Source organism: Cavia porcellus, unplaced genomic scaffold (assembly GCF_034190915.1).
Source record: "Cavia porcellus strain 051 isolate PalLab524CR breed Dunkin Hartley unplaced genomic scaffold, mCavPor4.1 scaffold_27, whole genome shotgun sequence".
NCBI classification, from domain to species: domain Eukaryota; kingdom Metazoa; phylum Chordata; class Mammalia; order Rodentia; family Caviidae; genus Cavia; species Cavia porcellus.
The window spans coordinates 6,160,750-6,188,002 of record NW_026947510.1 but is presented as its reverse complement, the minus strand read 5'-3'; the positions used below and the strand labels follow the sequence as shown (position 1 = coordinate 6,188,002).

The window sequence follows — 27,253 nt, the reverse complement described above, 5'->3', positions numbered from 1 at the left end:
TTCACGACAACCCAGCTAATGCTGACACCGTTTTTCCAGTCTTGATGAACTAGCCCTGAGCACAAACATTAGCCTTTCAGGTGCTATGACTGCACACCACGTCTAGTTTTTAAATCTTCCACCCTCACTTCAGATAAAACATACACAAAGGAAATCAGAGTTCTTTTTTGGTAAAGAGCAACTCAAAATGTGATTAAACCAGTTTTCATGTTAGCTTCTCTATTTTTCATTTCCCCTAAACGTGTTTCACTGCTTGTCACAACAACAGGGCCAGGTGAAGAGGGCCAGGCCTCGTGGGGCCCCTTCTAGACAATTATACAAATTCTCTAAAATAACCGAATCCAGCCACCTTGCACTTTCAGTAAATACAAATGGGGGGGGGGGTGACAATGGTCAGGTGTAGGACATCACCCACAGAAGGAAGAGCTCCAGGCATCAGTAGCTCTGTGGGCCTGGACCTTCAGAGCTGGAGAGAGATCAGCCACAGGGGTGGGGCATGCTTGAAAGGGAAGATAGTTAAGTTGAGAGACTGAGATATACTTATGGGAATCTCTTCTCTTAACAATTCTGTTTAAAATACTTGGAGGAGGGGCATCAGAAACAAGTGGGACACCTCCCCCACACACACCAAGGCATGGGGGCTAGAGTATCTGATGTCTGAGACAGACTGGGAGAACGCCTAGAAGCCCCAGGGCACTTAGGCCTCACACCAGTGGCCTATAGCTGTGGCAGCACCCTTAGGCCCTGGCAAACACAGCCTACTAAAAAGCCTGACAGAAGGACAAGGAAACCAAGGAAAACCCTGAGGTGTTCGGCTCTAAGGCCTGTTAAAGAGCAGGTTTGTTCCTACCCTCCACAGTTGGAAGTCGAAGGAACAAGAGCCCATACCCTGCCAACTCCAGACTACACTGACTCCGCCTCCCACATTAACAGCCTGTCAGGAGGAGAGCGGCCATTCCTCAGGATGAGCACCGTTTTCTCAGTCTCTACTGCATACGACGTGCAACACCCATCAAAAATTATAAGGAAGAGAAAGCTGTAGGAAATGTGGCCCATTATCAAGAGAGGAAACAGCCAATAGAACCGTTAAATGGAAATTACAGAAGGCCACTGTTTGGACTAAGCTCCCACACAGACCAGCTAGGCTAAAAATAAAAATGGAGTAACTCACACTAAAATGCCACATCACCATGCTGGAACTAAGCTATTCATGTGACCTTCTGGAAAGTCAGTATTAGAGGGAGACCAGCTACATTTCCAAACAGGCCAGTTTCAATGGGTGAGATAATGAAGTTGCTTCTGCCTTAATCCTTACATAAAAGTGAAGCAATCTGATGTCTACCAATCAGTTATTTTTCTATCACTTTATCTCTCTGGCCCACCTCACAAGGAAATTAATTTGAAATGACCAGTCCATTTTTTGTTCTTTTTCACTTTCATCAGCCTTTTTCTGTCTATAAAACGAAACTCTTATCCTCAGCCCATCAGAACACCTATTCTATTTTATGAAACAAAGTGCTCCCAAATTAAAGTGAATAAAGATACATATATATATAATTACAAGTGTAAAAATCTTTAAAGTACTGTAATTTTGTCTTTGACAAAACCAAATCCAGAGATGACCAGCTACATTTCCAAACAGGCCAGTTTCAATGGGTGAGATAATGAAGTTGCTTCTGCCTTAATCCTTACATAAAAGTGAAGCAATCTGATGTCTACCAATCAGTTATTTTTCTATCACTTTATCTCTCTGGCCCACCTCACAAGGAAATTAATTTGAAATGACCAGTCCATTTTTTGTTCTTTTTCACTTTCATCAGCCTTTTTTTGTCTATAAAACGAAACTCTTATCCTCAGCCCATCAGAACACCTATTCTATTTTATGAAACAAAGTGCTCCCAAATTAAAGTGAATAAAGATACATATATATATAATTACAAGTGTAAAAATCTTTAAAGTACTGTAATTTTGTCTTTGACAAAACCAAATCCAGAGATGACCAGCTACATTTCCAAACAGGCCAGTTTCAATGGGTGAGATAATGAAGTTGCTTCTGCCTTAATCCTTACATAAAAGTGAAGCAATCTGATGTCTACCAATCAGTTATTTTTCTATCACTTTATCTCTCTGGCCCACCTCACAAGGAAATTAATTTGAAATGACCAGTCCATTTTTTGTTCTTTTTCACTTTCATCAGCCTTTTTCTGTCTATAAAACGAAACTCTTATCCTCAGCCCATCAGAACACCTATTTTATGAAACAAAGTGCTCCCAAATTAAAGTGAATAAAGATACATATATATATAATTACAAGTGTAAAAATCTTTAAAGTACTGTAATTTTGTCTTTGACAAAACCAAATCCAGAGATGATGGAGGTATGGGAATTACCAGACATAGACTTCTGAATAACTGTAAGAAATCTGTTTAGCAAATCTACAAATAAAGGTAGGTAACTTGTATAAAATAGGAATCTAAATAACAAGACACAAACTACACAGAAAAAGAACTAGGAGTTAAAGCAAAAGTTCATGACTTTCCCCACAAATCTACTGAGGTTGTCAAGACACTAACAAGACATGAGCCTCAACACCAAGGAACAAGGGCAGCATCAGTATCCCATCCCAGCTTCCAGGACCCAGGTCTGTCTGAGCCTGTCCAACTCTGAGGTCACCCCAGCTGCACATTCTACGCCTCGCACTTCTGCCCACAGAGCCAGCACAGCACAGAGACCCTGTCATATGGCCTCTCAGCCAAGAATCGCTATGTTTTTTAAAAGTTATGAAAACAACACAGAATATGTGGCAGAGATCATACATGGTCTGCAAAGCCTAAAATATTAACTCTATTGCTTTTTACAGGAAAAAAATAATCTCTGATCTAATCTAAAAATTAAACTATAGATCAAAGAAGAGGAGGAGGAAGAAAAAGAAAGAAAAAAGAGGTAAGGGAGCACAGAAGGGATGTCATGATTTGCTTTGCCAATTAATACCTTTTGCCAGCCATCCAAGTGTTAACAATATAGATCACCGAAGGAATTCAAGATCTCTATCTATAGCCAAAATTGGAAGAGCAGTAAGGACAAGGCCAACTGCATCAACAGGTCACTAAAATCCTAAAACAAACAGCCATGCCAGATTGCTCATCCAAGACATCAGGACTGCCTCAGCTGAAAGACCTTGGCCAGAGTCACTGAAGCCCATCCTTTTCTTTGTTCCAAAAATGAACTCTAAAGTCTAAAAATCTCAGTATGGAGGGCAAATAAACTTTTTAGTTAACTGACAGATATCATTATAAACAAAAGCCTCTTTGTCTTATTTTTTAAAACAATCTGACATGAATTGCTATCCTTTTTAAAGAAAGCTGTTATGGGTACCTGGCTCCACCTCTTTGCACCAGGACTGAGATGAGACCTCAAGGAGAGATGGACAGCTGGACAGGGCTTCAAGTGCCCCCATCTAATGCTCCTTCATTGTCTTCCCACAGTCTGCTGAGTGCTGCGAGAAGGCCACAACAACCACTCTATCTCAAGGAGTTCAGAAGCTGAGGAATAAGACTACAAAAATGTAGGAGGGAAATATTAGAAGAAAGGCTACAGCTGCAATAAAACTCTGCTGTCTCACTCAGAATTTTAGAAGAGTGAAACAAAAATATTGAATCCTACATTTTCTTAACCCCATGATCTACAAGTTCACATATCGAGACGGCAGCTTCCAGGAGCACTGAGCACCTGGAACAATGATTGCAAACCCTTGTCAACTGTAGGAGGACAGCTCGCTTCCAGCAGAGACTTTTCAGTCATGCTGCAGCTCTCCGGAATGCAGTCCCTCAGGCATCCTCCTCTCTGAGCAGAAAGGTTTGGGCCTAACTCTGGTTTGCCAGTGGGGACTTTTCCTGGTGTCTGATGTTCAGCAGTAACGGCGCTTGCTCCTTACCCATCTCTGCTGGGTACTTTGTTCAGGTTCTTCTCTTCTTCTTTCTCCTCTTATTTAAGTCTTCCAAAATCTTCTTATTTAACTCCTCTCTGAAGTTCCTATCAACCTTCCTGAATCCATCCACATTCGCACCTGAGCTGACCTCTCTGAATCCTGGCCTGCCACCTTCCACTCCAGCCCAGTGTCCATCTGCCTCTGCTTCTCCTGAGCTTGCTCCATCTATAGCCTCTCCTGTCCTTCTTCTGCACTTGAAGCCAAATTTTCCTCACCCTTCCAAACCCAGCTCACACATGGCCTCCTCTTGGAAGACTTTCTCACCCTACTAAGAGGAGTCAAATGATGCCCTCTCCTTGCTCTAGTATCTTTCTGTCCTTCTGGTGTACTTTCAAAATAATATAATGCCTTCAGAGAATGCTGAACTCTCCTAATGAACACAGCTGCTTGAGATGAGGAGCTACATCTTACATGTTCTCATTTATTAGGAAACTAACCCAAGGCCTAAGATATAACCAGCACACAGAGAATGAAAAAAAAAAAAATATATATATATACACACATATATTAATAGAAACATTACATACCAAAACGGAAAAGAAATAAAGGTTTCTGCTCTCTGTCAGGTGCACTGCAATCTCATATACCTAATAATACATGTCTCAAAAGCAACAGGCAAAGTCGTAAATCTTATCCTCCCCCAAAGTAAAGCCTCTGCTAGGCTTTTATTATTCCATCCATTGCACAGTTAAAGCTCTACCTATAAGAAGACTCAAATCAACAAACCACTTTGTTCTTATTTCTACGCAGTGTTTTATTTGGACTCCAGACCTCCTCTGCCAATTTGGAAGGATTCACAGCTCACAAGGGCTCTGATGATATCCACAGCCTTCACCCAGAGCAGAATAGGAGCTGGACAAATTTGCAATGGACAGGAAATAGATAAATACACACAGCCAGTTCATACAACTGCACTAGATGGGAAATGTTAACAATTGTCATCAGAAGCAGGTTATAAAAATTATTACCTTTCCTTGTCATTAGCTTTATTAACTTTTTCCAATAATGAGCTGAATCATTCGCTCATGCAGAAGAGGATTAAAAAATCAATATTGTAAAAGTCAGAGGCGAAGAGAGAAGGCAAGAAACCACATTAAATGTCAAATGGCACTCAGTCCAGTCAAAAGCAGATCATTTGGATGAAGCTCCAGGTTGACTGTAGGACCCAGAGACACTGAGTCTAAGGAGGCTCACCCTGCCAGCACGCACACCAGGCTGCATGGGCCACCTTGCAGGGTGGGACCGACATTTCTAACTACCAGGCCCTAGGCTCCCAGCCCAGCAGGCTGCCAACTCACTGCCACCTTCAATCACTACATGTGGAAGACTTGGATGAGAAAATACTTTGTTCAGGTTCTTCTCTTCATCTTTATCCTCTTATTTAAGTCTTCCGAAGTATAGTTTTGGAATTAGCTCCACTAAGACACTTGCCAACCCACCACCCAATCCAAAGGGAACTGCTTCCTTTAGAAGAAGTGATGGCAACAGCATCCACCCAGCATTTCAGTTGGCTGCCTGGTGTAGCTGTCAACTTACAGAACAGCACCTGGCTTCCATTCTATTCTTGCCTACCGCCTCCACAAATCGTTCACTACAACACTTCATGCAGGACACGCTTCGGCCATGGTTCCACACAACAACAAACGCTGGCCAACTCTGACAAAGCAGAGTAGACAGGCAGTGATTAGCAGGTGACACAACCCTTTAAAAGGCAGCCAACCCAGACAGAATCCACCGGCAGCCTGGATTCTGTATGCAGGACTGACCGACACCTGAGCTGCACTGAGGAACTCCAGCCCCAGTTACTCAGTGTCCTCCGGACTCACTTGTTCAAATTTCCTGGGACGGGGTTTCCCTGGCTGAGCTTGGGACCTGTGGCCACATCCATTTTCCACACAGCACGCTGGATGCTGGGATACCATCCCACCAAGGCTATGCTCACAGGAAATAGGAATGCTCCCCCAAAAATCTAGAACATCAATTTCAAAGAGAACTGGATGCAGAAACTTCAAAAAATGGGACTGCCCACAAAAATTAAACCCTTCCAAACTGAAGAAAGTTACTTGCTTTACTGTTCCCTAGAAACCCTAGTTTAAACAAGGGCACTATCCACTTTGCAATTGGGGAAAATCAGGTATGAATATGCTTTAGTCTAAGATCACCCTTCACTTAAAAAATCCAAAAAACAAAAAGCTACATCCAAGGATCCAAAAAGCTTTGCCAAGGATTATCTAAGTTCTTCCCAACTTTACCAGCAAGAGAAAGTTCTTCTCCCAAAGACAGTCCAGGCAATCAGCCCAACCTTTCCTTAGCAGATGGAAAAAAGGGAAGCTGTGAGTTCTCTTTTGCTGTAATTAACACTCTCCAGGTGAGAATGAAGAACCAGCACACCTGTAGGCTGTGATTTTCCATCTCTGATGACTGTCCTTACTCTGTCTAAACTGATTAACCCTTCCTCTCCAAGACAAGAGTCCTCTGCACATGGTTAGCAGGCTGCCTGCCCAGAGACAAAATGCAAGAGCCTCTAAGATCATGGCATTCTGGCTCCAGCTTCTCTTTACATCCACCGACTCCTCTAGGATCCACAGGGTTTCAAAAGCACAAGTTAGAGGGCACCACTCACACCCTTACAAATTCTAGGAACCTTTACCGCATCAGTCACTGTGGGCTGTTTTGTGAGCTAACTCCTCAAGGCATTTAAAGCCTATAATCTGGCTTCAGATCATGCCCTTCTCACCCTGTGTCCTGTCCCCCATGCCAGACCAGCTGTCTCCTCAGGCTGTGAGGGCTACCCAGCTTGCAGGGCTGAGGTCCAATGCTACTTCTGACTACCAGCATCTAATGTGACTCCCCTCATTCGTAAACCATTTTATCCTTACTTCCACTTAACATGTATGTAACCAATTTGCCCTTTTGAAAGTTCTTAGCTCAAATGTATCTTCCTCACTACAGGAAAAATTTCCTGAAGGTTAGGAGCTTAGCTGTACTTCTGAGAGGGCCCAGAGCATGTCTTATACACCTACTGCATTTGGAACATCTGTGTAATCATCAAATTAGTAACCAGAGGCCTGCGCTAGCAGGTCCACCATCCCCTCCCTGAAGTGATTATCTCATGTGGCTTCTCCTCCATTCTGTGGGCACTGGGCTGCACACCTAGTGCAAGACACAGCTGCCCCAGTCTCAAAGCCCATGTCCTGAGATGCAGCCAACAGCCATTCCCTCCATCCTGCTGTCAGTCCCAATTCCATCTACCTGTCTGCCCTCAGTGTGCCTAGAAAAGGGCCCTGGGTACAGTCAGTGGAGCCCTCTCTCACTGTCTGTGCTGAGGACTATTTAACCATGGACACCTAGTGCAGTTCTCCCAGGGGCTCGGGTTAAGGGGTCCTTGCAAGCAGAGACCCATGGGCTGACACAGCCTTTCCTTTTCTGCTGTTGAGTGTGGTCCTGGTGGCATGGGGTAAGGTCCCCACAGCCATCAATGAACTGTAGGGACAGTTAGCTTGAGTACAGATGACACACTGGGCATCGTAGAGAGGCAGGATAGACATTGGGTCCCTGCAGATGCTGATATCAGTACAGGGATGCATCAGGACATCTCATGTTAAAAAATAACTCTGCACTTCAGCAGAAAGAATCTTAACTAATGGCCTCCAGTCAATGACATGTATTAATCACAGCAGCAGCAGTAACAGCACATTTTCATAATTTGCCAGGCACATCCTAAGCCCTAGGAATATATTCTCTCCAATCCCATGGGCAATGCTGTGTGTGAACATCACGATCCTCGAGCCAGATTCTGTCCAAGTTAGTAAGTAGGGAGCCACAGTTTTTGCACTCAGGCAGCCTGACTGTAAAAGTGATTTTCTCCAGGCTGTACATTATGTGTCCAAGCCCTGGCTCTCCCTATTCACCCCTCCTGGCACACACAGTAACACACCCTGGCACTTGTAAATGATCGAGACTCAGATGATCTGGCCATTACAGCAGCAAAGTGCATCAGTGACGTAGCCAGGGCTGCAAGAGCTGAGCTCCTGGTCCTAAGACACCTTTTCCACAGAGGTGGAACTGAAGAATCTGACAGGCTGCAGACAGACCCAGCAGCCAGGAAAATGCGTACTCACCAGCCGGGCTGACTGCTGCTCCTCCTGATCAGTACCACTCTCCACCACAGGCGGGGCCAATGGCAAGTGCTTGGCAGCTGCCTCTCTTTCCCGCTTCACCACCTGGAACAGCTCATCCTGGACGGTAGCCTGCTCCTGTCTGAACCTAGGATAGAAGAGAGGGGAGAGGCAGATGCAGAAGGCACACCTGGCAGAACATCGGCAGGGAAAGGTATGATTCTGTTCACTTCAGTGGGCCCAGCGGGGCTGGGATTTATGGGCCAACCGAATTCTGAGGCTGCCCAGGAAAGGAAGGCCCATCATCTCACCCCTCAGAGCTTAGATATCAGGGGCAGCAGCCAAAGCCAGGAGAGGGTGACTTAGTACAGGGAAGGACCGGCCACTAGGTGAGGAATCAAGCAGCCAAGTGCCCAACAAGAGCCAGGCAGAATCCTGAGTGAGCCCCTCCTTCAGAGGAGGATTTGGGTGGGGAGCCCCAGCTTCTCCTTGGCACCATTTGAAGAGAGCCCAAGGTTTCAGAGTTCTTTGCTTTGAACACTTCACTGTATGCGCCTACCCTTTGACCTCTTCTGGGTATTCTGCCTAGGAAAATAATCCTATACAGAGAAAACTAACTGTTAGTGCTAAAATGATCTTAGATACTATTTATCTAAAAGCTATTTACTTTAAAACACAAGAAACCTAAATGTGCAACCATCAAGATCAAGTTAAATAAAATATTGCATAATCAGACCATGGTATATTACACCACCAATGGAGAATATATTCTGACTTTTCTATCTGTTGAATCTAAAATGAGAACAAGTAAACAATATATTTAGCAATAAAATATTTATAAAGCAGGTATAACTAAAAGGAAATAATCTAAGTGAAAATAGCAAGATGTAAAACTACATATGGCTTTAAAAAATAATCTTGAACTAAAAGAAAGAAGGCATGTGAAACACACACTCCAAATATTAACAGTGGTTGTACTGAAATAATGAGTCTAAGGGGATTTCTTTCATTTTCTATATTTTCTGAATCTTTCATTAGCATATTTTACTTCAACATTTTAAAATTGTTTAACAGCATCCCAAAAAGAGATGGGATAAGAGTTCAGGTTAGTTCAGGTTAGTCTGCAAGGAGCCTCCTACAAGTAGGGAGGGCAGATTCTTAGGGTGTGAGTCTTAACCTAGCATGACCTACTGGAGGGCCAAAACTCCAACCACGGCACACACTGGGCCACAAGTCACCTCTTTGGGTCCTCCGACCACACAGAGACCAGCTTCCCCAAGGGTCCCCCGAGGAAGCCAGTTGGTAACAATTGCAGTTGGCAGTCGCTGAGCACTTTGCATGCCAGGCACCATGCTTCGACCTTATGTGCATTAGCTTTTTAAATCATGACAACACCCAGTTAGCGAAGCGCTCTTCTTAGCCCTTCTTAGACACAGTGACTTTCCAGTTGACTAGTGGGTCACAGAATCAGGATGTTGGTACATATCCCAGGGGCCTTTGTACCCTAACCATTTTTCTACAAGTCCTGAGGGAACAGGAAGCAGGTCTCATTTCAGGGACATGGCTGATTCTCAGGATCCTGGTCTGGCTGACAGGAAGTCACCAACATCTTGGAGCCAGTCTATCAATTAGAATTGTGACAGCTCCTCTTTCTTCATCTGTCTAAAAACATGCCTGTAGGTGCATGCATGTGCGCACACACACACACACACACACACACACACCTGTGTACACACATAGAGGATGGCAACCTACTGTTTAGTTCAAGCTTTTTAAAATGAATTTTTAAAAACCTACTTGTAGCAATCAGCTCCCCTGGGTCCCTGTTGAAATTTCCTCATCTTTAACCTAGGACCAGTGTCACCTATACCACAGGGAGGTCCCTCAACACAAATGAGATAAAACAGGCAACACAAAACCTTCAGCACCCCCACAGGGAGCACACCAATGAGGAGGAGGGAGACTTTAGGTAGAGTACAACACTGGTGGCAAGCACTCAAGCTCACCTCTTGAGGTCCTCCTTCACTCCCAAGAGCTGCTGGCCATCATTGGTCTCAGACCTGGGAAGTCTGGGTTCTGTAGAGAAAACACAAAAAGAATCCTATCAGAAGGCAAACTAGCTACCCAGAAAGGGCTCAGGAACACAGCCCCTCCTATGAAGGTACAGTGTGCCCCACACACAAATAGACATGTGCCCCAGAGAGAAGCATGGCCCACATATACACTAACAAGCCCTGGTAATCAGAAGAGGGACTGATCCTTGATTCAAGCAGCCTGTTAACCCTAAGGCTCCTCTTGTGTCCCAGTGGACAAGATCTGTGCAGACCAGGTACTAACAGCACAGGGCTCATAGCCATTTATGCAGTATTCCAAATCCATCCCCACTCATTCAATCATGATTCAGAATCTGGGTCATATCCTAAATGCAGGCCAGACGTGGCTGGCAGAAGCCAGGCTCTGCTCCATGAGAACAGCCTGCTAGGTCTAGGTTTTGGCATAGGGACAGGAGAGGACAGAAGGGTCCTTAAGTTTTACTTCTTTAATATCTGCTTTTGCTTGAGATTTAATTGCTATTCTGAAAGTACTAAGGGTGTTCAGCCATACTGCCCTGAATGCACCCGATCTCGTCTCATCTATTCTGAAAGTACTAAGAGATGGAGCTTTGGGGGTAACTAGGATGGGATGAAGTCATCAGGCTGGGGCCCACAAGGGCACCCATGGATTTTTAAGAGGAAGAGAAAGCTGAGCTTATACACTTGTTCTGTCTCACCATGAGATATTCTGTGGTACCAGAGTCCTCACCAGCAAAGAAACCCTCAACAAGTGTAGCTCATCAATCAGAATGGGCTCGCAGCCTCCAGAACTTTAAGAAACTTCTCTTCACAAACTAGCCAGCCTGAAGTGTTCAGCTATAGCAACAGAAAATAAACTAATCCAATATCCGACCTCCAATCTTGCATATGGCAATATTCCATATTAAACTTAAGTATACTATAATCTGTATCACATCTAGCATCCTTAGGATCATCATGAATTTCATGATTTCTGAGCAAATCCACTTTACCCTCTCCACCACCTGGTACCCTGAATGCTGTTAGCTGCCTTCCCGTCCAGCCACTACCCTTCCAAACGTTCTGTCAGTCAAAGCTAGGCTCATCTCCGTGGCCTTCTGTGATGGCCTCGCTCTCCACTGCTGGTTTGTGCGCAGTATCCGCCAGAACCGCACAGGTGAGACGAAAGCGGCTGGCTCTGTGAGGGAGGATTGAGCCTTTGCTCATCCACCCCGGCTGCCAAGGCGCCCTTCCAGGAGGCGCTTCCAAGAAGGCCAGCCCACAACTCACACTGGCTCGCACTGGGGCGGCTGGGCACAGCTCCAGCCTGAGGAAGACATAGCTCAATACTCTGCAGGAACACGGCACTCTCTCCACGGAGAGTGAAAAGTGAGCAGACCGTTGCTGGAGTCCTATTTTGACTTTAATGCTCCTCATTCTTATTTCCAACAGCTTCACTGAGGTACAATTTATGGTATTTATTTTTGCTTTTGATATACTCTTCCTATTTTACAACTACCAAAATAATACACCTACCCAGTGTTAAGAATACGGCACTAATCTACACTCCGTCCTTGCCTGTAGAATCCAGCCAGCTTCCTTGTTTCCCTGGCAACTACTGGCTTAATATGTGTGTTTTCAATTATTACCAAAGTCAAAAGTCTCATCATAAGAACAGCAGACCATTTCTGCCATTTTCTATTGTGTTTTCTTGAAGATCCTGTCATACATTAAGACTACCAGTACTTTGTTAAATGTTGTATTTTCCCTCATTTATCATCCATTCTTCAGGTTATTTTTTAAAAATCATCTCTAATTTCAGATAGTCAATTTTCTAGTTTTATTCTTTAAGTTTTTTCACTTGATGTGGTACTTAGAAAATCTATTTTATTTTTATGGTTTCAATTCTTACACTTACATCTTTTATTTCCTGCAGCATTTATTTAGGGGTATGGTGTGAGATGAGGGTTTAATTTTAACTTCTTTTTCTAACCTTGTTCCATCACTAAAATAAATGCAAAAACTGATTTTAAGAGTTAAAGATGTCTTAAAATGAGTCCACTTCAAGGCATTCCATTTGTCTTTAAATTTTCTTCGGAATTCAGAAACTCACAATTCACGCTCATTGCTTCAACTACAAAATATTTTGTGAAAACTAAAACCAAACAACAATCAAACCACTATTTTTTTTTCTTTTTAAAATGCTGAAACTAGGCTGAGGATATAGCTCAGCAGCCTAAGCGCCTGCCAGGCAAGCATAAGTTCCTGAGTTCAATGCCCAGTACCCAAAAAAAAAAAAAAAAAAGAAAAAAGAAAAGAAAAGAAATAAAGAAAAAGAAATGAAAATGCTGGAACCAAAATGGAAGCAAGTGCTTCTCGTTCCAGAGAAGAAGCTGACATGTCACATACTCAGCAGTTCTTGCTTTTTCCACTACTTTTTCCTTCTCACTGATGAATCTATTAAATCTATTGAAGAAGGTCAAATTAGATCCTTCTTCAACCCCTCTCATCACTTGACTATGGATAAATCATGGAAACTAAGCTCTTTGGTAAAATACAGAGGGATTTGTATTTTAGGACTTGTGGGGCTTTCAAGAATCTCGCTTGGCCCCCTCAAAGAGTCTCAGGGCAAGTCCAGTGCAGACAGGATGGCTGCTACGTGCAGAAGCCTTGAGGCAGGCAGCAAAAGGCAGAGGTGTGAGACTGCCTGGCGGGCGCCCCAAGCCTTGAGGGTGAAGCCAGAGCTGTCCAGCCACTCTGTGAACCAAACTGCTCACCCTTTCTCCTTTGTATCCCAGAGGCAGCAAACTACTTTTGGAGGCCAAACAGGCCAGGCCACACCACACATCTGGGCCTCTGCATCTAAGTTCACCTGTAACTTGACCCTTCTATCCTATCTGTGCAAATCCAGGGAGCCCCTCCCAAAAGATAAGCCTGCTCTGCACTGGGCTGGACCTGAGTCAAGGCAGTCCTTTAGTGCTGTTACACAAATCACAACGTTTAGGGAGTGCATGTGGGCCTTAATTAGGGCCGTGCGGACCCCAAAGGAGGGGTCCCACTGCCACTGCGTCCTACACAGAGCATATTCATAGTGAAGATGAATAGAAGTGACAATACTGCGTGAGGCCATGAGATGATGACACTACGGTGAATGGCCTCCCCTGTGACACTATCTATCCTGTCACCAGAGAGGATCCCTCAGGGAAGATGCCCCAGGGGCCTGGCTTAGGGTAGAGTCACTGAGACTAAGAATAGCTCTGTGTTTCTTAGAATCCATAAAGTAGTTTCTCACTTGAGTTGTCAAAACAAGTCCTTCTGCCTCATTTTCTCCACATGGAGAAACTAAAACATTAGAGTGCAGGAAAACAGTTCTGTCCAGACCTCAGAAGCCCCAACTATATCCACACCACACAGCTGTCCACACCACAAGCTGCATCTATCAGGCAAGAGAACCACACTCCCAGGAAAGCATGAGCAGACCAGACTTCGCTGATACCACTCAGCAGCAGAAAGCCAGTGGGCAGTCAGATGTTGTCACATGTGGCTCCCTTCCCTGCTCCCTAGCTGCTGTGCCTGCCATACCTTGCTGAGGAGCTGGCTGCTGACCTTCTGCAGGTGGGCTGGAATCCTTCATGCGATGGACCACGTTCTCAGACAGCTATGGGAAGAATTGAGGAATTAGAAAAGAGAGGGACAAAGTTATATCACAGAAACTCTTGGCAATTAACACTTCCTTTACTCATGCTCCAGACATCCTGAACACGATTTTCTCCAGACAAATTCTGAAAATCTCATTCTCTGCAACAACCTCCCATGATGCCCAGTGCCTCCCAGGACGATGGCCACTTGCCGTACTGCATGTCTCCAGCTCTGCAGTTGCACCTCCCGCCGCACCTCTACGTCCCCTGCCCTCAGTGCCACTTAGCTCTCCCTTTTTGCCTCCTCTGAAGGCAGGCACACACGCTGTCCCTTTGAGTCATGATGAGCCCTCGGCTCCCACTCCATCCATCTCCACCATCCCTACTTGCACTGTTCCGTGAAGGGTGACACAGAGACAGCACACGCCGTTCACCGTTCCCTTTAAGCCCACTGTAATGTAGATACCTCTCCAGGTGGCACTGTACGTCCCACCAGCTACCCTGACAGTCGATACACACCCGGAGGGGCAGGGCTGCAACTCCCTCACCTCTGTGCATCCTCCAGTGCCACACAGAGCACATAATCAAAACACTTCTTGACTCATTTCACCTTAGTTCCCCTAACGAAGACTGGATAACCAAGACATTCATTCATTTCAGGGGAAGTGAAATAGGCATAAGGGTGTCATAAAACAGTTTACGGAGATGAAATAGCAAGCTAGGGATAAATCTAGAATAAAAACTCTTAAGAGTTCACTTCAGTAAATATTTATTAAGTGCCTAATATGTGCAAGGCATCATAAAGCACAGTGGAAGGGAACACATTAAACATGACTTTAAGACAAAAGGCATGATCAGCAATTCTGCTTCCACATATCTAACTGAGAAAAATACTCCCCAGTGTAGCCAGAGGCATGTGAAAGGAGGCTCACTGTGGCACTAGTGGAAATAGACAAGACCTAGAAAAAAACATAAATATTCAACAATGGGGAACTAGTTCAAGAAATTTTAGTGTGTACAATCTGAAGTCTGGAGCCTTTAGAAAGAGTGAGGTGGGGCTGGGGATTTAGCTCAGCAGCATAAGCTCCTGCCTTGCAAGCAGGCAGTCGTGAGTTCGATCCCTGGTACCGATAAAAACGAAAAAGACCAAAAAAAAAAAAAAAAAAAAAAAAGAAAGAAAGAAAGAGTGAGGCAAGACATGTGCATATCGTTGGGGAAGGATGGCTAAGATAGGATGTAAAATCACAGAGCTCTTAGTTCATCTCCATTGTGTAAAAAGATAGGCACAGGTTTTAAAATGCAGACGAACATAACTCTGGCTGTGAGTGAATAACACATGTCCACATTTACAAATACAAGTATACATCTGAATGGTTATCTGTGCACATCTGTGCTCAGAGAGGAATCTATAGAGGCATGGACCAGGGTATTCAAGGGGTGTGCACCATCACATGGTAGGAGCAGCAGAGGCAAGACTCTCTCAACTGGGCCCTCTGGGTCTCAATTCCATTTCCTTGTGTATATCTTCATTTTTTTACCCACAAATATTTATTTAGTAAGTAACAATTATAATAATGATTGAGTCTCTCTACAAATCCAATAGCTAAGGAATGACATAGAGCAAGACCAGACACACACATCAAAGGGAGGGAACACTGACTCCAGCAGGGTGTCCCTATGGTTTGGACAGGGCTCCCGTGTCGAAGTGTGGTCCCCAGGTAACAATGGAGACAGGCAACTGGCCCCTCAGGAAGCAGCCTGGGGGAGGCTGTTACTGTCCCTCCCCACTCTGGCTTCCATTCTAGGGATGTGATCACACCTTCTCTAATGTGGTCCCTCTTGTCACTGCGATCCCACCCACCATGAAGCTCTGTAGCCAAGGGACCTTCACCAGAACCAGCATCATGCCATTGGACCTTCAGCCTCCAAGCTGTGAGCTAAGTAAATGTTCTTTCTTTAGAAGTACCCAGTATCAAGGATTTTATTAGAGTAACAGAAAACAAAATATTACAGAAGTCGAGACAATTCAATGAAGGAAAATAGAACTCTTTCAATAAATGGTGTGGGAATAATGTGATATCCCCATACCAAAGAATAAAGCTGGACCCCTTCCTTATACTATACCCAAAAACTAATTCAGAAAAGATCACTGACTTAGGTGTAACAGCTAAAATAATGAAGTTCTTAGAAGAGAACACAGGGCTGAATCTTACTTTGTGTTGGCAATGGACTCTTAGATATGATTTCAAAAGTACAAGCAATCAAAGAAAAAAATGGATGTATTAGACTTCATCAAATTAAAGCTTTGTTTTTCAAGTGACACAACCAAGCCAGACATGGCACCACATGCCTGTAATTCTGACTACTCAGGAAGCTGAGGCAAGAGGGTCACAAAATCATGGCCAGTCTGAGAAACTTAGCAAGACCCTGTCTCAAAATTTTAAAAATTAAGAAGGGGCTCAGTGACAGAATGCTTGTCTAGCCCATGTGAAACCCTTGGTTCAATGGCCAGTACCAAAAAAAAGCAAAATCACAATAGAGCAACTGAAAAGACAACCCATGGTATGGGACAAAACATCTGCTAATCACATAGCTGATAAGGAATGAGCATCTGAAACAGGCAAAGAATTCCCTTGCTCAAAAGAAAAATAACCCTATTAAAAAGCTGTTGCTATGATTTGCTAAGAGTAACTCAAAGGTCTACATATTAAAGCTTGATTTCCAGGGTGGCGCTACTGGGAAGTGCCAGCACCTTCAGGACTGGGTGGTCCTTGGTGGTCCCTGCCGGTCCTCAGGTGGTTGAAGATTTGCCATTAGGGGGATGTAGGATCCATCTCCCCGTCTCTCTTTGCTTTTGCTCTCTCTGGCTTGTGAGGAGGCAATCTGCTCAGTCACTTGTTCCTGCCTGACATGCCAACCCTGCCATAAGCTCAGAACAATAATGCCAACTATCATGGGGCACAACCTCCAAATGGAGCCAAAATAAACATTTTATCTTCATAAATTAATTACCTCAGATGTTTCATTACAGTAATGTAAAACATTTCTCCAAAGATATATCAATGGCCCAAAAAATGTATGAAAAGATGCTTGACACCCTTGGTTACTAGAGAAAAGCAACATCCACCCACAATGAGACACTGCTTTAAAACCACTAGGATAGACACAATCAAAATTCAAACAGTGAGGGTCAGCAAGGGTACAGAGCGATCAGAACTCTCACACACTGCTGGTGGGGATGTAAGAGAATAGAGCCACTCTAGTAAATGGCCTAGAAATTCTTCAACAGTTAAACATAGTCTAAAGTCCAACAATTCCACTCCTAGGTATGTACTGCAAAGAAATGAAAACACGCCCACATGAAATGTGTACACTAGTATTCACATCATGATAATGATCAAAAGTGGAAACAACACCCAAATGCTTATCAACTAATGAGTGGGTAAGTTAAGTGAAGTGTATTATAAAATGAAGTATTATTCTGTCAGTAAAAGGAATGAAACATTGATGCATACCACTACATGGATGAACCTTACAAACATTATGCTGAATAAAAGTCATCAGACACAAAAGGCTACCTTCAACATGGTATACTTACACAGTATGTGCAAACTAGGTAAATCTCTACATACAGAAAGTAAAATCATAGTTGCCTTGAGCTTAGGAGGTGTATAGTAAGCTTTCCCTTCACTGAGACACAATTCCCAACACCTACAACTTAAAGAGGGGTTTATTCCAGCTCACAGTTTCAGTGGATTCAGTTCATAGTCAGCTGGCTCCTAGACAGAAAAGGCATGTTGAAAGTGTACGGCAGAGGAAAACCTGCTCACACTATGGCAGTCAGAAAGTAGAGGGTTAGAGGAAGAGGAGCCATGGACAGGAAGACACCCTACCAGGTCAGGCCCCAGGGACCTACCTCTTCTGATCATGCCTCACTTCTGAAAAGGAGACCTTTTTTTTTGAGACAGAGTATAGCTGTGCAGTTCAGGCTGGCCTTCAACTCACTTTGTAGCCCAGGCTGGTCTTGAACTTGGTGATCCTCCTGCCTCCCAAGTGTTGGGATTACAGGCATGTGCCACCACACCCAATTTCTCTGAACAAGAGATTTTTGAGGAACATTTTAGATTCAAGCCACAACAGGGAGATAAGGAGACTGAGAGCAGATAAACATAAAGGGCTGAATGGGGGATGGGGTTGAAATGTTATAAAAAAATAACTTTGGTAATGGCTGCACACATTTAGATGTAGCTCAGTAGTAGAGCACTTGCCTAGCATGCACAAGGCCCTAAGTTTGAGCCTAGCACTGAGAAAATAAGTGTGCTTTACAAGAATGACTTGTATGGCATGTAAATCATATTTCAGAGTGTTATACAAAGTGAGACTGGTAAGCAGCACAAGCAAGCCACGGGCACACCAGGGAGAGAACAAGTCAGTGTCTCCCAAAAAACAGCCATGCCGGCACTTGGGAAATACGGGAGATTTCCTTCTATCTTGTCTTTGAAGGCAAATATTGCTTTCACTGTTTTGCTTTGTTCTGATTAATTGTTTTGCTCTGTTCAATATTCTGTTTTGATTAGTTTTATAGTATTCTGTTTTTGGTTTGATTTTGCTATACCTGATTGAATGGACAACTATTGTGAAGATAAGATATACTATGGCACCAATTATTGTTATCCCAGTATCCTGCACTGAAGTTCTGTACCAGTTTCACTGCCTTGATTTGATTGGCTCTGTTATGTATTGTTTTGTTGTTTTTACTATCTTTAAAATAAAAAATAAAATAAATAAAGTGAGCTAGAAAGATAGAACACCAAAGACAAAAATGAGCAGACCAGGTAAGGCATCACTCAAAAACAGCAAAAGGAGATGTCCCTGTGGCCGGACATGCCAAGGAAAGTAAGCCTGTGAAGGTTTCCAAAGGCATGTGCATCATTCAGTGAAGAGGAAAACTACACTTCATGGGCAGAGGCGGGGATGAAAGCTAACATGACGCAGAGCAAATGGAGCAGAGACAGGCAGAAGAGACCTGTAAGCCCACGGCCCTATGTTCATTTTGTAAGGGTCAGGTTGTAAAGCTGCACCAGCATGAAACTGGCCAGAAAGTTTCCTGTGCTCATGGCAGAGGGACCTAACGCACTGTAGGGTGATGTAAGCAGCTTCTGAGTGAGAAAAGAACAGGAAAAAATGTTTTATAAGCTGGGTTGGTAGTCCATAAGGAACAGAATGGAGTGGGGAGCAGGTCCTTGATCATGAAGTGGCAAAGGCCATTCAGCAGCACAGAATGACAGCCTGGTGGCTGCCTTGACTGTAGGAATGAAAGACAGCACAGCATTCAAGAAGAAAAAATTTTGATCCTAAATTAATGGAAGACCTTGGGTGAGAATGACAGAAAAGAAATTCAAAAGAAGTATCTATTTTGAGAAAGAAGCATGTTAGTTTAATTGTAGGAGGATCACAAGTTCAAGGTTAGCCTAGGCAACTTAGTGAGACCATGTCTCAAAATAACATTTTTTAAAGGACTGGGGATATAGCTCAGTGGTAAAGTGCTTGCCCAGCATGCACAAGGCCCTGGGTTCAATATCTAGTCTTTAAAAAAAAAAAAATACTCATATTATTCAAGAGAAAGAACTTTCAAGAGCTCGTGAGTTTACTCTTTTCTGAGCTGTAGCTCTAAGTGCCATAATGATTGACACACTGAGAAGTGAACAATACATTTAAAAGCATGGCCCCGAAATTGCAGACAGCTCTGATTGGGGTTAGCTACACAATGCAGGTCAACACAGCAACTAGGCAGGATGTAAGGTGACAGTCAGAGAAAAGTGGGAGACATGGAGATCTCTCTCCACCCAGTGACTGGGACCCTCATCTGAGCATCCAAATAGGAACTAGAACAAGCTCGTAAAAGCTGACTCACATTTGCAGGGAATTTTGTGATCTGTTTAACTTCATGATGGCAGTTTGAGGTAGGTCACGGTAGGGTGTATTTCCATCACAGATTTATACTCTACTACAAAGCAGAACCCTTTGTTAGGGAAGACAGGTATCATAAATTTATCAGCAGCTCATTGGACAACACTCCTCAACTCCACAGTGGGCCCTGTGAGAAAACATCAGTCCTTTGGGACAAAGAATATGTGCTCTGAAGGTGGGCAGCATTGAGAACTAAAGCTTAAGCAGCCCTGGAATTAGTATGGGTGTGGGTGAGGCAACCATACATGAAATCTGCTTGAAAGAGGCAGGGACAACTAGCAATGCACAATCTACACTGTGAAGAAGAGCCAGGTGATAAGAGAGCAGCCCGATTGGAAGGGACTAGATCACATGACAGGAAGTTCAGACCCTGACAGGAAAAGACTTGACCATGCGACAGAAAGTTCAGGCCCTGACAGGAGGACCCTTCACCATGTGACCGGAAGTTCAGGCCCTGCAAGTGCCTGAACAAACTCCAGTCATGCAGCCCCTGTGGGAACCAGAGCAAGTAGCCTAGCCAAGAACAAATAAACAAGGGCACCCTAACCACGCTCTACTTCCTCTCATCAAATAACTTATTAAGCACCCTCTATGTGATAGCAGTGTTCTAGAAACGGTAACTGCAAAGAACAAAGTGTCTTCACCTTCATGGAGTTAATGGAACATGAGCTACAATAAAACAAGTAAACAAATAGCTTCACATACTCTGTATCATCTGACCAAAACCATCATCAATTTAAAACACAACATCATTTTATTGACCTGAGGAAACACAGATATACTGGTAACATGCCATTGGGTATATGGCATGCTATTTCAGAAATGTCAAATCATATTTAAAGAGTCAAAGAAGATGTAACAAATGTTATAAAAGAATAAAAGAAATTAGGCTTGGTGGCACACTCTTGTAATCTCAGCTACTCAAGAGGCTGAGGCAGGAGGATCATAACTTTGAAGCCACTCTTGACAATAAATAAAGGCCTGGGAATCTAGCTCAGTGCCATGACACTTGCCTAGCATGGATGATACACATATTCATTCCCTAGCACCAAAAAAGAATGGAAGGAAGAGAGGAAGAAGGAAAGGACAGAGGTGAGAGAGGAAGGGAGACTATTAAAGTGGTAAGAGCATACAGGGCTGGGAGCACAGGAAGCCACCCATGCAGGCCACCTCAAGGAAATGATATCTATAAGTACACAAAAACCCACCCTCACCAACACTTGCATGAGAAGCCTCAACAATGTGCGCATCTTAAGACCTGGTTCCAGCAGAGGGGAGAACAAGTGCAGAGTGTCTGAGAAGACTGGAGAGTTGATGGGCATCACTGAAATGGACCAACGTGACTGAAAGTGAGACAACAAGGGGGCCAGATGACCAGACTAGAGAGGTGGCAACAGCAAGACCGAGCAGGCTCTGGCACAACAAGGAGAGAAGTTCAAACCTGACCAAGGGCAAAAGGTAGCCACAGCAAGGTTCCACACAGGTAAGTCAGGGGCTCAGTTCACCAGTTCCAGCCAGGGTGGCATCAGCTGAACCACAGTGCTTGGTGAGTGAGGGGTTAAGGAAAACACTGGCACAATTCTTGTTGGCAGAGAGAGATTTGTAATATTTTTTAATGTTGCTACAAAATACAGCGAGTAATATTTTTAATCAACAAATATACATACACACACAGTAGTCATGCGAGAATAAACACCATCTGGGCAGTGCTCCCTGCACCAACAGAACCAGAACGGAGGCCTCCAGAGCCAGACAGGCTGGGTGCTTGGTACCACCAGCCCACCGGTCACTGTACCCTCAGAGCCAGCCAGAGGGTCCTCTATGGCCAGCAGAGAGACAGGAGCTCCTAACACTCTGTCCCGACACCCAGCCTCTCTTAGCTGCACTTTCCTTGCCCATGAAACACAGACAGACACGGCTGAGCACCAAGCGTTCTGCTGTCATATCAGACTGAGTTGGAGACCCAGTTAAGCAGCTTACTTGTTGTGTGACCTTGGGTAGGAGACTTTCTCATTCTAGTCAGTTGCTTCATCTGAGACAGAAATAATTAATGGAAGAGACCATGGGGCTGCTGTGAGGATTAAACAAAGCAATCTACAGAATGCAGTTGGCATAAAATAAAATGTCAATAGAAAACAGTAAGTGGAACTGCAAAGCATCACACAAATACCAGTTATAACCCACACCAGACACATACAGGGTGCAAAAATATACATGATTAGGTCAATAACCAGAAGTCATATTGGGCTTGTACTACAAACTGAGCACTGGGTTTTGGGTCACTTGCAATCTTGACCAAGTCTCTTCCTTCTCTACAATTTGTACAGAATTAAATTGGACAGATTCTTTTTAAAGTACCTTCCAGGTATGATATCCTATGACTCAAAACTGGTCTTGCCCTAGCCCTAAGATAACAAGGGACTCCAATGAGAGGGGTCTTCTCCTGCCACCACCATGCATGCTTGGCTGGCACCCCACAAGTCTCCAGTGACAAAGGGCATCCAAAAATGGTCTCTCTCTCCTCTGCTCCCCGGTCCACAGTCCCATCACAACCTCTGAGGCCAGGTGTGGGAAGGGGTGCAGAAGAGGGTGACCATGGATAGAAAGTCAGAGCCAAGAATGGACCAGGGCAGGCTGAAGGCTCATCCAAGTCACTAAGGCCTCACCACTTCACTGTCACCAAGGCTACTGAAAACCCAGATCCCTTGCCGTGAGGAGCACCAACCAAAATGTTCCCCCTCAACCACAAGCAACTGTGAAGTTAGAAGTTCCCAAAAGAAGGCTGAGATTTCTTCACTCAACCATGCAAGTCTGCAGTAGGACACATGACTATCCCACAACTCAAAGATTGGGGAGAAGGGTACAGCCTCAACAAACCCACTGGGTGTTATCAACAACTGAATGGAAGGACAACCACAGAAATGAGAGGGTACTGATCCTGCTGGGCTGATATAATAAAGATCAGTCAACAGGAAGATAACAACATCCTACTTAGACTCCAACCTCTGCATGAACACGCACTCAGTCCCTGTGAGTCCTCACAGTGCCATATCCCAGCTGAGGAGACCAAGTAACAGGAAGGTTAAACCCCCAAGTCCAGTCTGTGAATCCAACAGGGTGCCAGCTGTACTACAGAGCAAGCTGCCAAAGAACAGGCTAGGACACCGCTACAGCAGGAGTCTGTTTTGAGGGTCACAGGATGGTAACCCAAATCATGACCAAGGGCAGTGCATGTGCTAGGCAGCACTCCAGGGCTGGAGTGGCTCCCAGGCAGGACAATAGCCACAGAAGCTAAATAAATAAAAAGATAGGGTTGACCATCCAGAGAAAACCAGAGAATCCCCACCAGAGCCCAAGGAGGCTCAGCCACAAAGGCCGACTTGACCGCCAACTTGCTGAAACCCTGATAACCACAGCTGACCAGCCCGCTCTGTTACACTACTCTCCTCCACCACGGCACCTACTACCTACTACCCCCTACTACCTAGAACACCTACTGCCACCTGGCACCAGATGCACTTGGTTACTTGTTTACCGTCACTCCCACTAGAACATAAACTTCACCACTACAGCAAGAGTGCCATTCCACTCTGCATGCAAATGATTTTCATTTTTCAGTGTCTTAAAAAAGTGCCTGGCACATGGAAGATGCTCAAATATTTGTTAAATATTACACACCCAGGTCCACAGCACTGTACTCATGCAATATAGTAATGTTAGTTTTCTGTTACTGAGAAAAAAAATCCCTGAAATAATCAGGTTCATTTGGCTCACTGTTTCAGGTTTCAGTCACAGTGACTTGGCCCCGCTGCTCTGGGCCTGGTGCACACGGCACATTGTGGCAGGAGTGTACAGTGGGGAAGACCTGTTTACTTCATGGGAACGGGGGAAAGAACAGAGGAGGGGCTGGGCCCCAGTACCCACTTTGACTCTGATCCAACATCCTTCGACTGAGCCACGCCCCCTAAAGGGTCCATCAACCCTCAGGAGCACCACAAATTATCTAATTTAATTCACTGGCCTTCAGGTACACATATCCAAACTATAGCTAATAAACATTCAACAGCCACCAACTTCATACTTAAAAATCTCATGATAAAAACAGGCAGCTAAGGCAGGCACCCACCAAATACAAGCCACAAAGCAGTCTCAAAGAGTAACTCAGCCAAAATGCTAAGGCACTTCATAATGAAATGCTGAGTTCCAGCTCCAAGGAGAAGGCTTGAATCAGGCTGGAATGGATGACTGCAGAGAAGGGAAACAGAGTGGGTTTCCAGTGTACAGAGTGGTAAAAGCAAAGGGACAGCAAGGACAGAGCTCAGCAAGGTCCTGAGGTTCAGTCTGACAGGAAAAAAATAAGATGTAAAGGGCTATTGGGGATCCCCCAGTTGAGGGCCTAGAAGGACAGGCTAAGAAGGCGGAATTAATTCTGCAGTCAACTGGGAGCCACTGATCGTTTCTGACCAGTGACCCAGTCAGAACCTTCTCTCTGCAAACAAAGTCTGACAAAGCCAGAAGAAAAATCAAAGGTGCTAGAGAAAGAGTGGCTGACTTCATAGTGCAAAGCAGGAATAAGAGAGCTGATAAGCGCCTGGCTGCAGGACTGAAGAGGAGAGAATGGAGACAAAGGGCACTAAGGAACTCGAATTATTTAAAACCCAACATCCTTCAGGATGCATGGAGCAAGTGAAAAAGGCAATTTACAGAATAGTATATACAATATGATCTCATGTGTACAATAAAAAAAGAAAGACTACGCTTGTATATATAGGCTTGGAAAAAGTCTGAAAGGAGTCATGAAAAATTGCGAACATTTGGCATTTAAAAATAAGATGTGTTTTGCAAGAAGAAAAAATCATAAAGTAATAGACAAGAGAAAAGCTGACAGCAAGCCTCCGAAAGCGGCTTGCTGGAAAGGAGGAGGTGTCAATGCTGAGCTGAGAACTCTCTGCAAGTGTGTGGCGCTCGGGAGTGGGTTCAAGCAGCTCTGTTCCACAGGCACATGGGGCGCACAGGAAGCCACAAGAGGCTGCACCTGGAGGAAGAAATCAGGGAATCCCTGGCCTGAAAAGGCCGACTGCCAAGAGAGAGCATGTAATTTCTGCATGCTCCAGAAGGGGGCAACAAAGTTCACAGCTGCAGCAGAGGAAATCAAGAGTGAAGGGTGCCTATGCCTATTTAAAGCTAATGACAAAAACACTGTGCCTTACTATTCCTTGAGCACGCTCCATATGCCAAGCTCCAGGCTAAATGCATTCCCCATGCATTACCATTTTACAGATGGAGAAAATAGAGTCAGAGGCTAAACAACTCCCACAGCCACATATGTCGTAAGTGCTAGGGTGGAGACTTGAGTCCAAATCCTGGCGCATACCAGTGAACCTTGTGCCCATGAAGGCAGTAACCATGTTTACAGAGGACCAACCCAGGAAAACTGAGACCATTGCTAAGTTCTCTATGTGCCTTCCACTGCCAGAACTTTATGGAGCCGGGGTGGACACTGAGGGGATAGTTTCCTCTGTGCTCATCACTGACAACCGTTAAACTGGCCCTTGGTTTTTTTTGTCTTTTTCCTTTTTATCGGTACCAGGGATTGAACTCACAACTGCCTGCTTGCAAGGCAGGCGCTTATACTGCGGAGCTAAATCCCCAGCCCCCTAAACTGGCACTTGTTGGCCAGGCATGTCACTCTCCAGACCCCCAAGAGAATCAGCAATGTGGAGGCCAATGTCTACTTCAGAAGCAGGGCACCAGCTCACAGACTCATTCTAAGAATGGAGACAGTGCAGTGCCGTGATGAGTGAGCTGCCTAGGCTGTGCAGCGCACTGAGTGCTGAGTCAGACCCATGCAGCCACGCTCAGTCCACTCCATATCATGTTTTCTCAGGGTTTACTAAGTGTTGGGCACTGTGGCAAGGTCTGGGCAACCAAGAAATAAAACTCATTCCCTGCTCCCTCCCAGGCTGGGCCTGCAGCTCGTGCAGCAGGGTGGGGTAGGGCCAGTTGGACACCAGGGCAGTGCCAATGTGGCCAGCTTCCAGAAGAGCTTGCCAGGGGCTCAGTGTGCCAGGCTCCCAGTGCCTGGGTACCCTAGTCCCTAGAGAGGCACTGCCCCATCTGGAGAATCTAAAAAGACTCCTCTCCTCGCCCAAGGCTGTTGCCTTGGAGATTTTGTTCCCTAGTCCTTCAGTGTTGTGTGAGCTGAAATTAGCGCCACCGGCTGCTCAGCACAAATCTGAATCCCACAACACAAGGACGAGAGCCCCTGGGACCTCCCACACTTACACATGCCAAACTCTGTGTCCACAGGGGTCAGGCAAGTGACAAACGAACGGAACAGGCCTGGAAGGAAAAAAAATAAAACAGTTCAAGGACACCTCAGTGAGAATGGTAGCGAGAGCACCGGTGCCACCAAAAGAGGGCAGCCACCTCAAAACTCTAGCAAAGTGCCTCCATATGGGAACAGACCAGACGTTCAATGTTTCTTCCAAGAAAGCTAAAAATCAAATTTATGTAAAGTTTCTCAATATTTAAAGGGTGGCAATTAATTCAAATCTATTAATACCATAAAGTTTCTGGACTCACGGTTGGGGGCAAGAAAAACAGCCAATGGCTTAAAATTCTATCCAGCAGGTACGTCACTGACTCGTGCCAGGCTCTGGGCCAGGCTTGGGGGTGCGGGGAGAAGAGCAGCATGGCTGCTGCCCAGAGGGCAGTAAGAAAAATAAGCACACAGATCATTTTGGAAGCCAGGCCTGGTGGTGCATACATTCCAGCCCTCTGGAGACTGAAGTAGGAGGATCATGAATTTGAGCGCAGACCGAGCTATAAAACAAGCTCTAGGCCAGCCTGGACTAGTGAGACCCTGTCTGAAAAACAAGGGGTGGGGGAGGGAAGGAAGATGGGGAGAATCATTTTGGCCCAGGACTGTGAGCAAAGTCTGTAGGTGACACCTCACAAGGCGCCCTCAAAATGCTACACCAGGACAGTATGGTCCTAGGGAGGAGTTCCACCAGCGCAGGGAGAGGAAGGTACACTGACAGAAAGAAGACTGGGACAGCTGAGAGGAAGGCAGAACAAGCGCTCCCTGTGGGACACCCAAGGCAGGCAGAGTCTGACATCAGCACCAGACTAGGAACCTAGAGGTCAAGAAGCCTGGGATGTGACACTATTACTGACACAGGAAGCTGGTAATCCAGCTGATAGGACAAGGAAGCAAGGTGCTTTCAAGGGTGCTTTCCCCATGTGCTTCCTCTGGAACTGTTTGAATTGTATGACCATTTGCCTGAAAGCCATTCAAAAGTAAAATGCGGCTTGTAAAAAATTACACCAGAAACAGCATGGATATGTGTAAAGAAGCCATCACCTGGGAGAAAGACCAGTCTGTCCAATGGTCAAGGGGAAGATCTTGTGGGCCTCAACTGAGATAAAAGAGTAAGAGTACAGAGGAGAGAATGAAATGAGAAGGGTACAGCTCGAGGCTTATCCT

General features: G+C 44.9%; 1 protein-coding gene across 10 annotated transcripts in view; it reads right to left on the bottom strand.

Moving 5' to 3' along the window:
- Positions 1-27,253, bottom strand: part of Chchd6 (coiled-coil-helix-coiled-coil-helix domain containing 6) — a 235,369-nt gene that overhangs the window by 198,329 nt on the left and 9,787 nt on the right. For all 10 annotated transcript variants that reach the window (XR_010043706.1, XR_010043705.1, XR_010043707.1 and 7 more), the window contains exons 2-4: positions 13,739-13,814; positions 10,112-10,181; positions 8,109-8,253 (exon numbers count right to left, since the gene is read on the bottom strand). Coding sequence is in view for 6 of the 10 variants with exons in the window: in XM_063237790.1 (XP_063093860.1) it covers positions 8,109-8,253; positions 10,112-10,181; positions 13,739-13,814 (291 nt within the window). In the remaining 4 variants the exon portion in view is untranslated. The remainder of the gene's footprint in view (positions 1-8,108; positions 8,254-10,111; positions 10,182-13,738; positions 13,815-27,253) is intronic.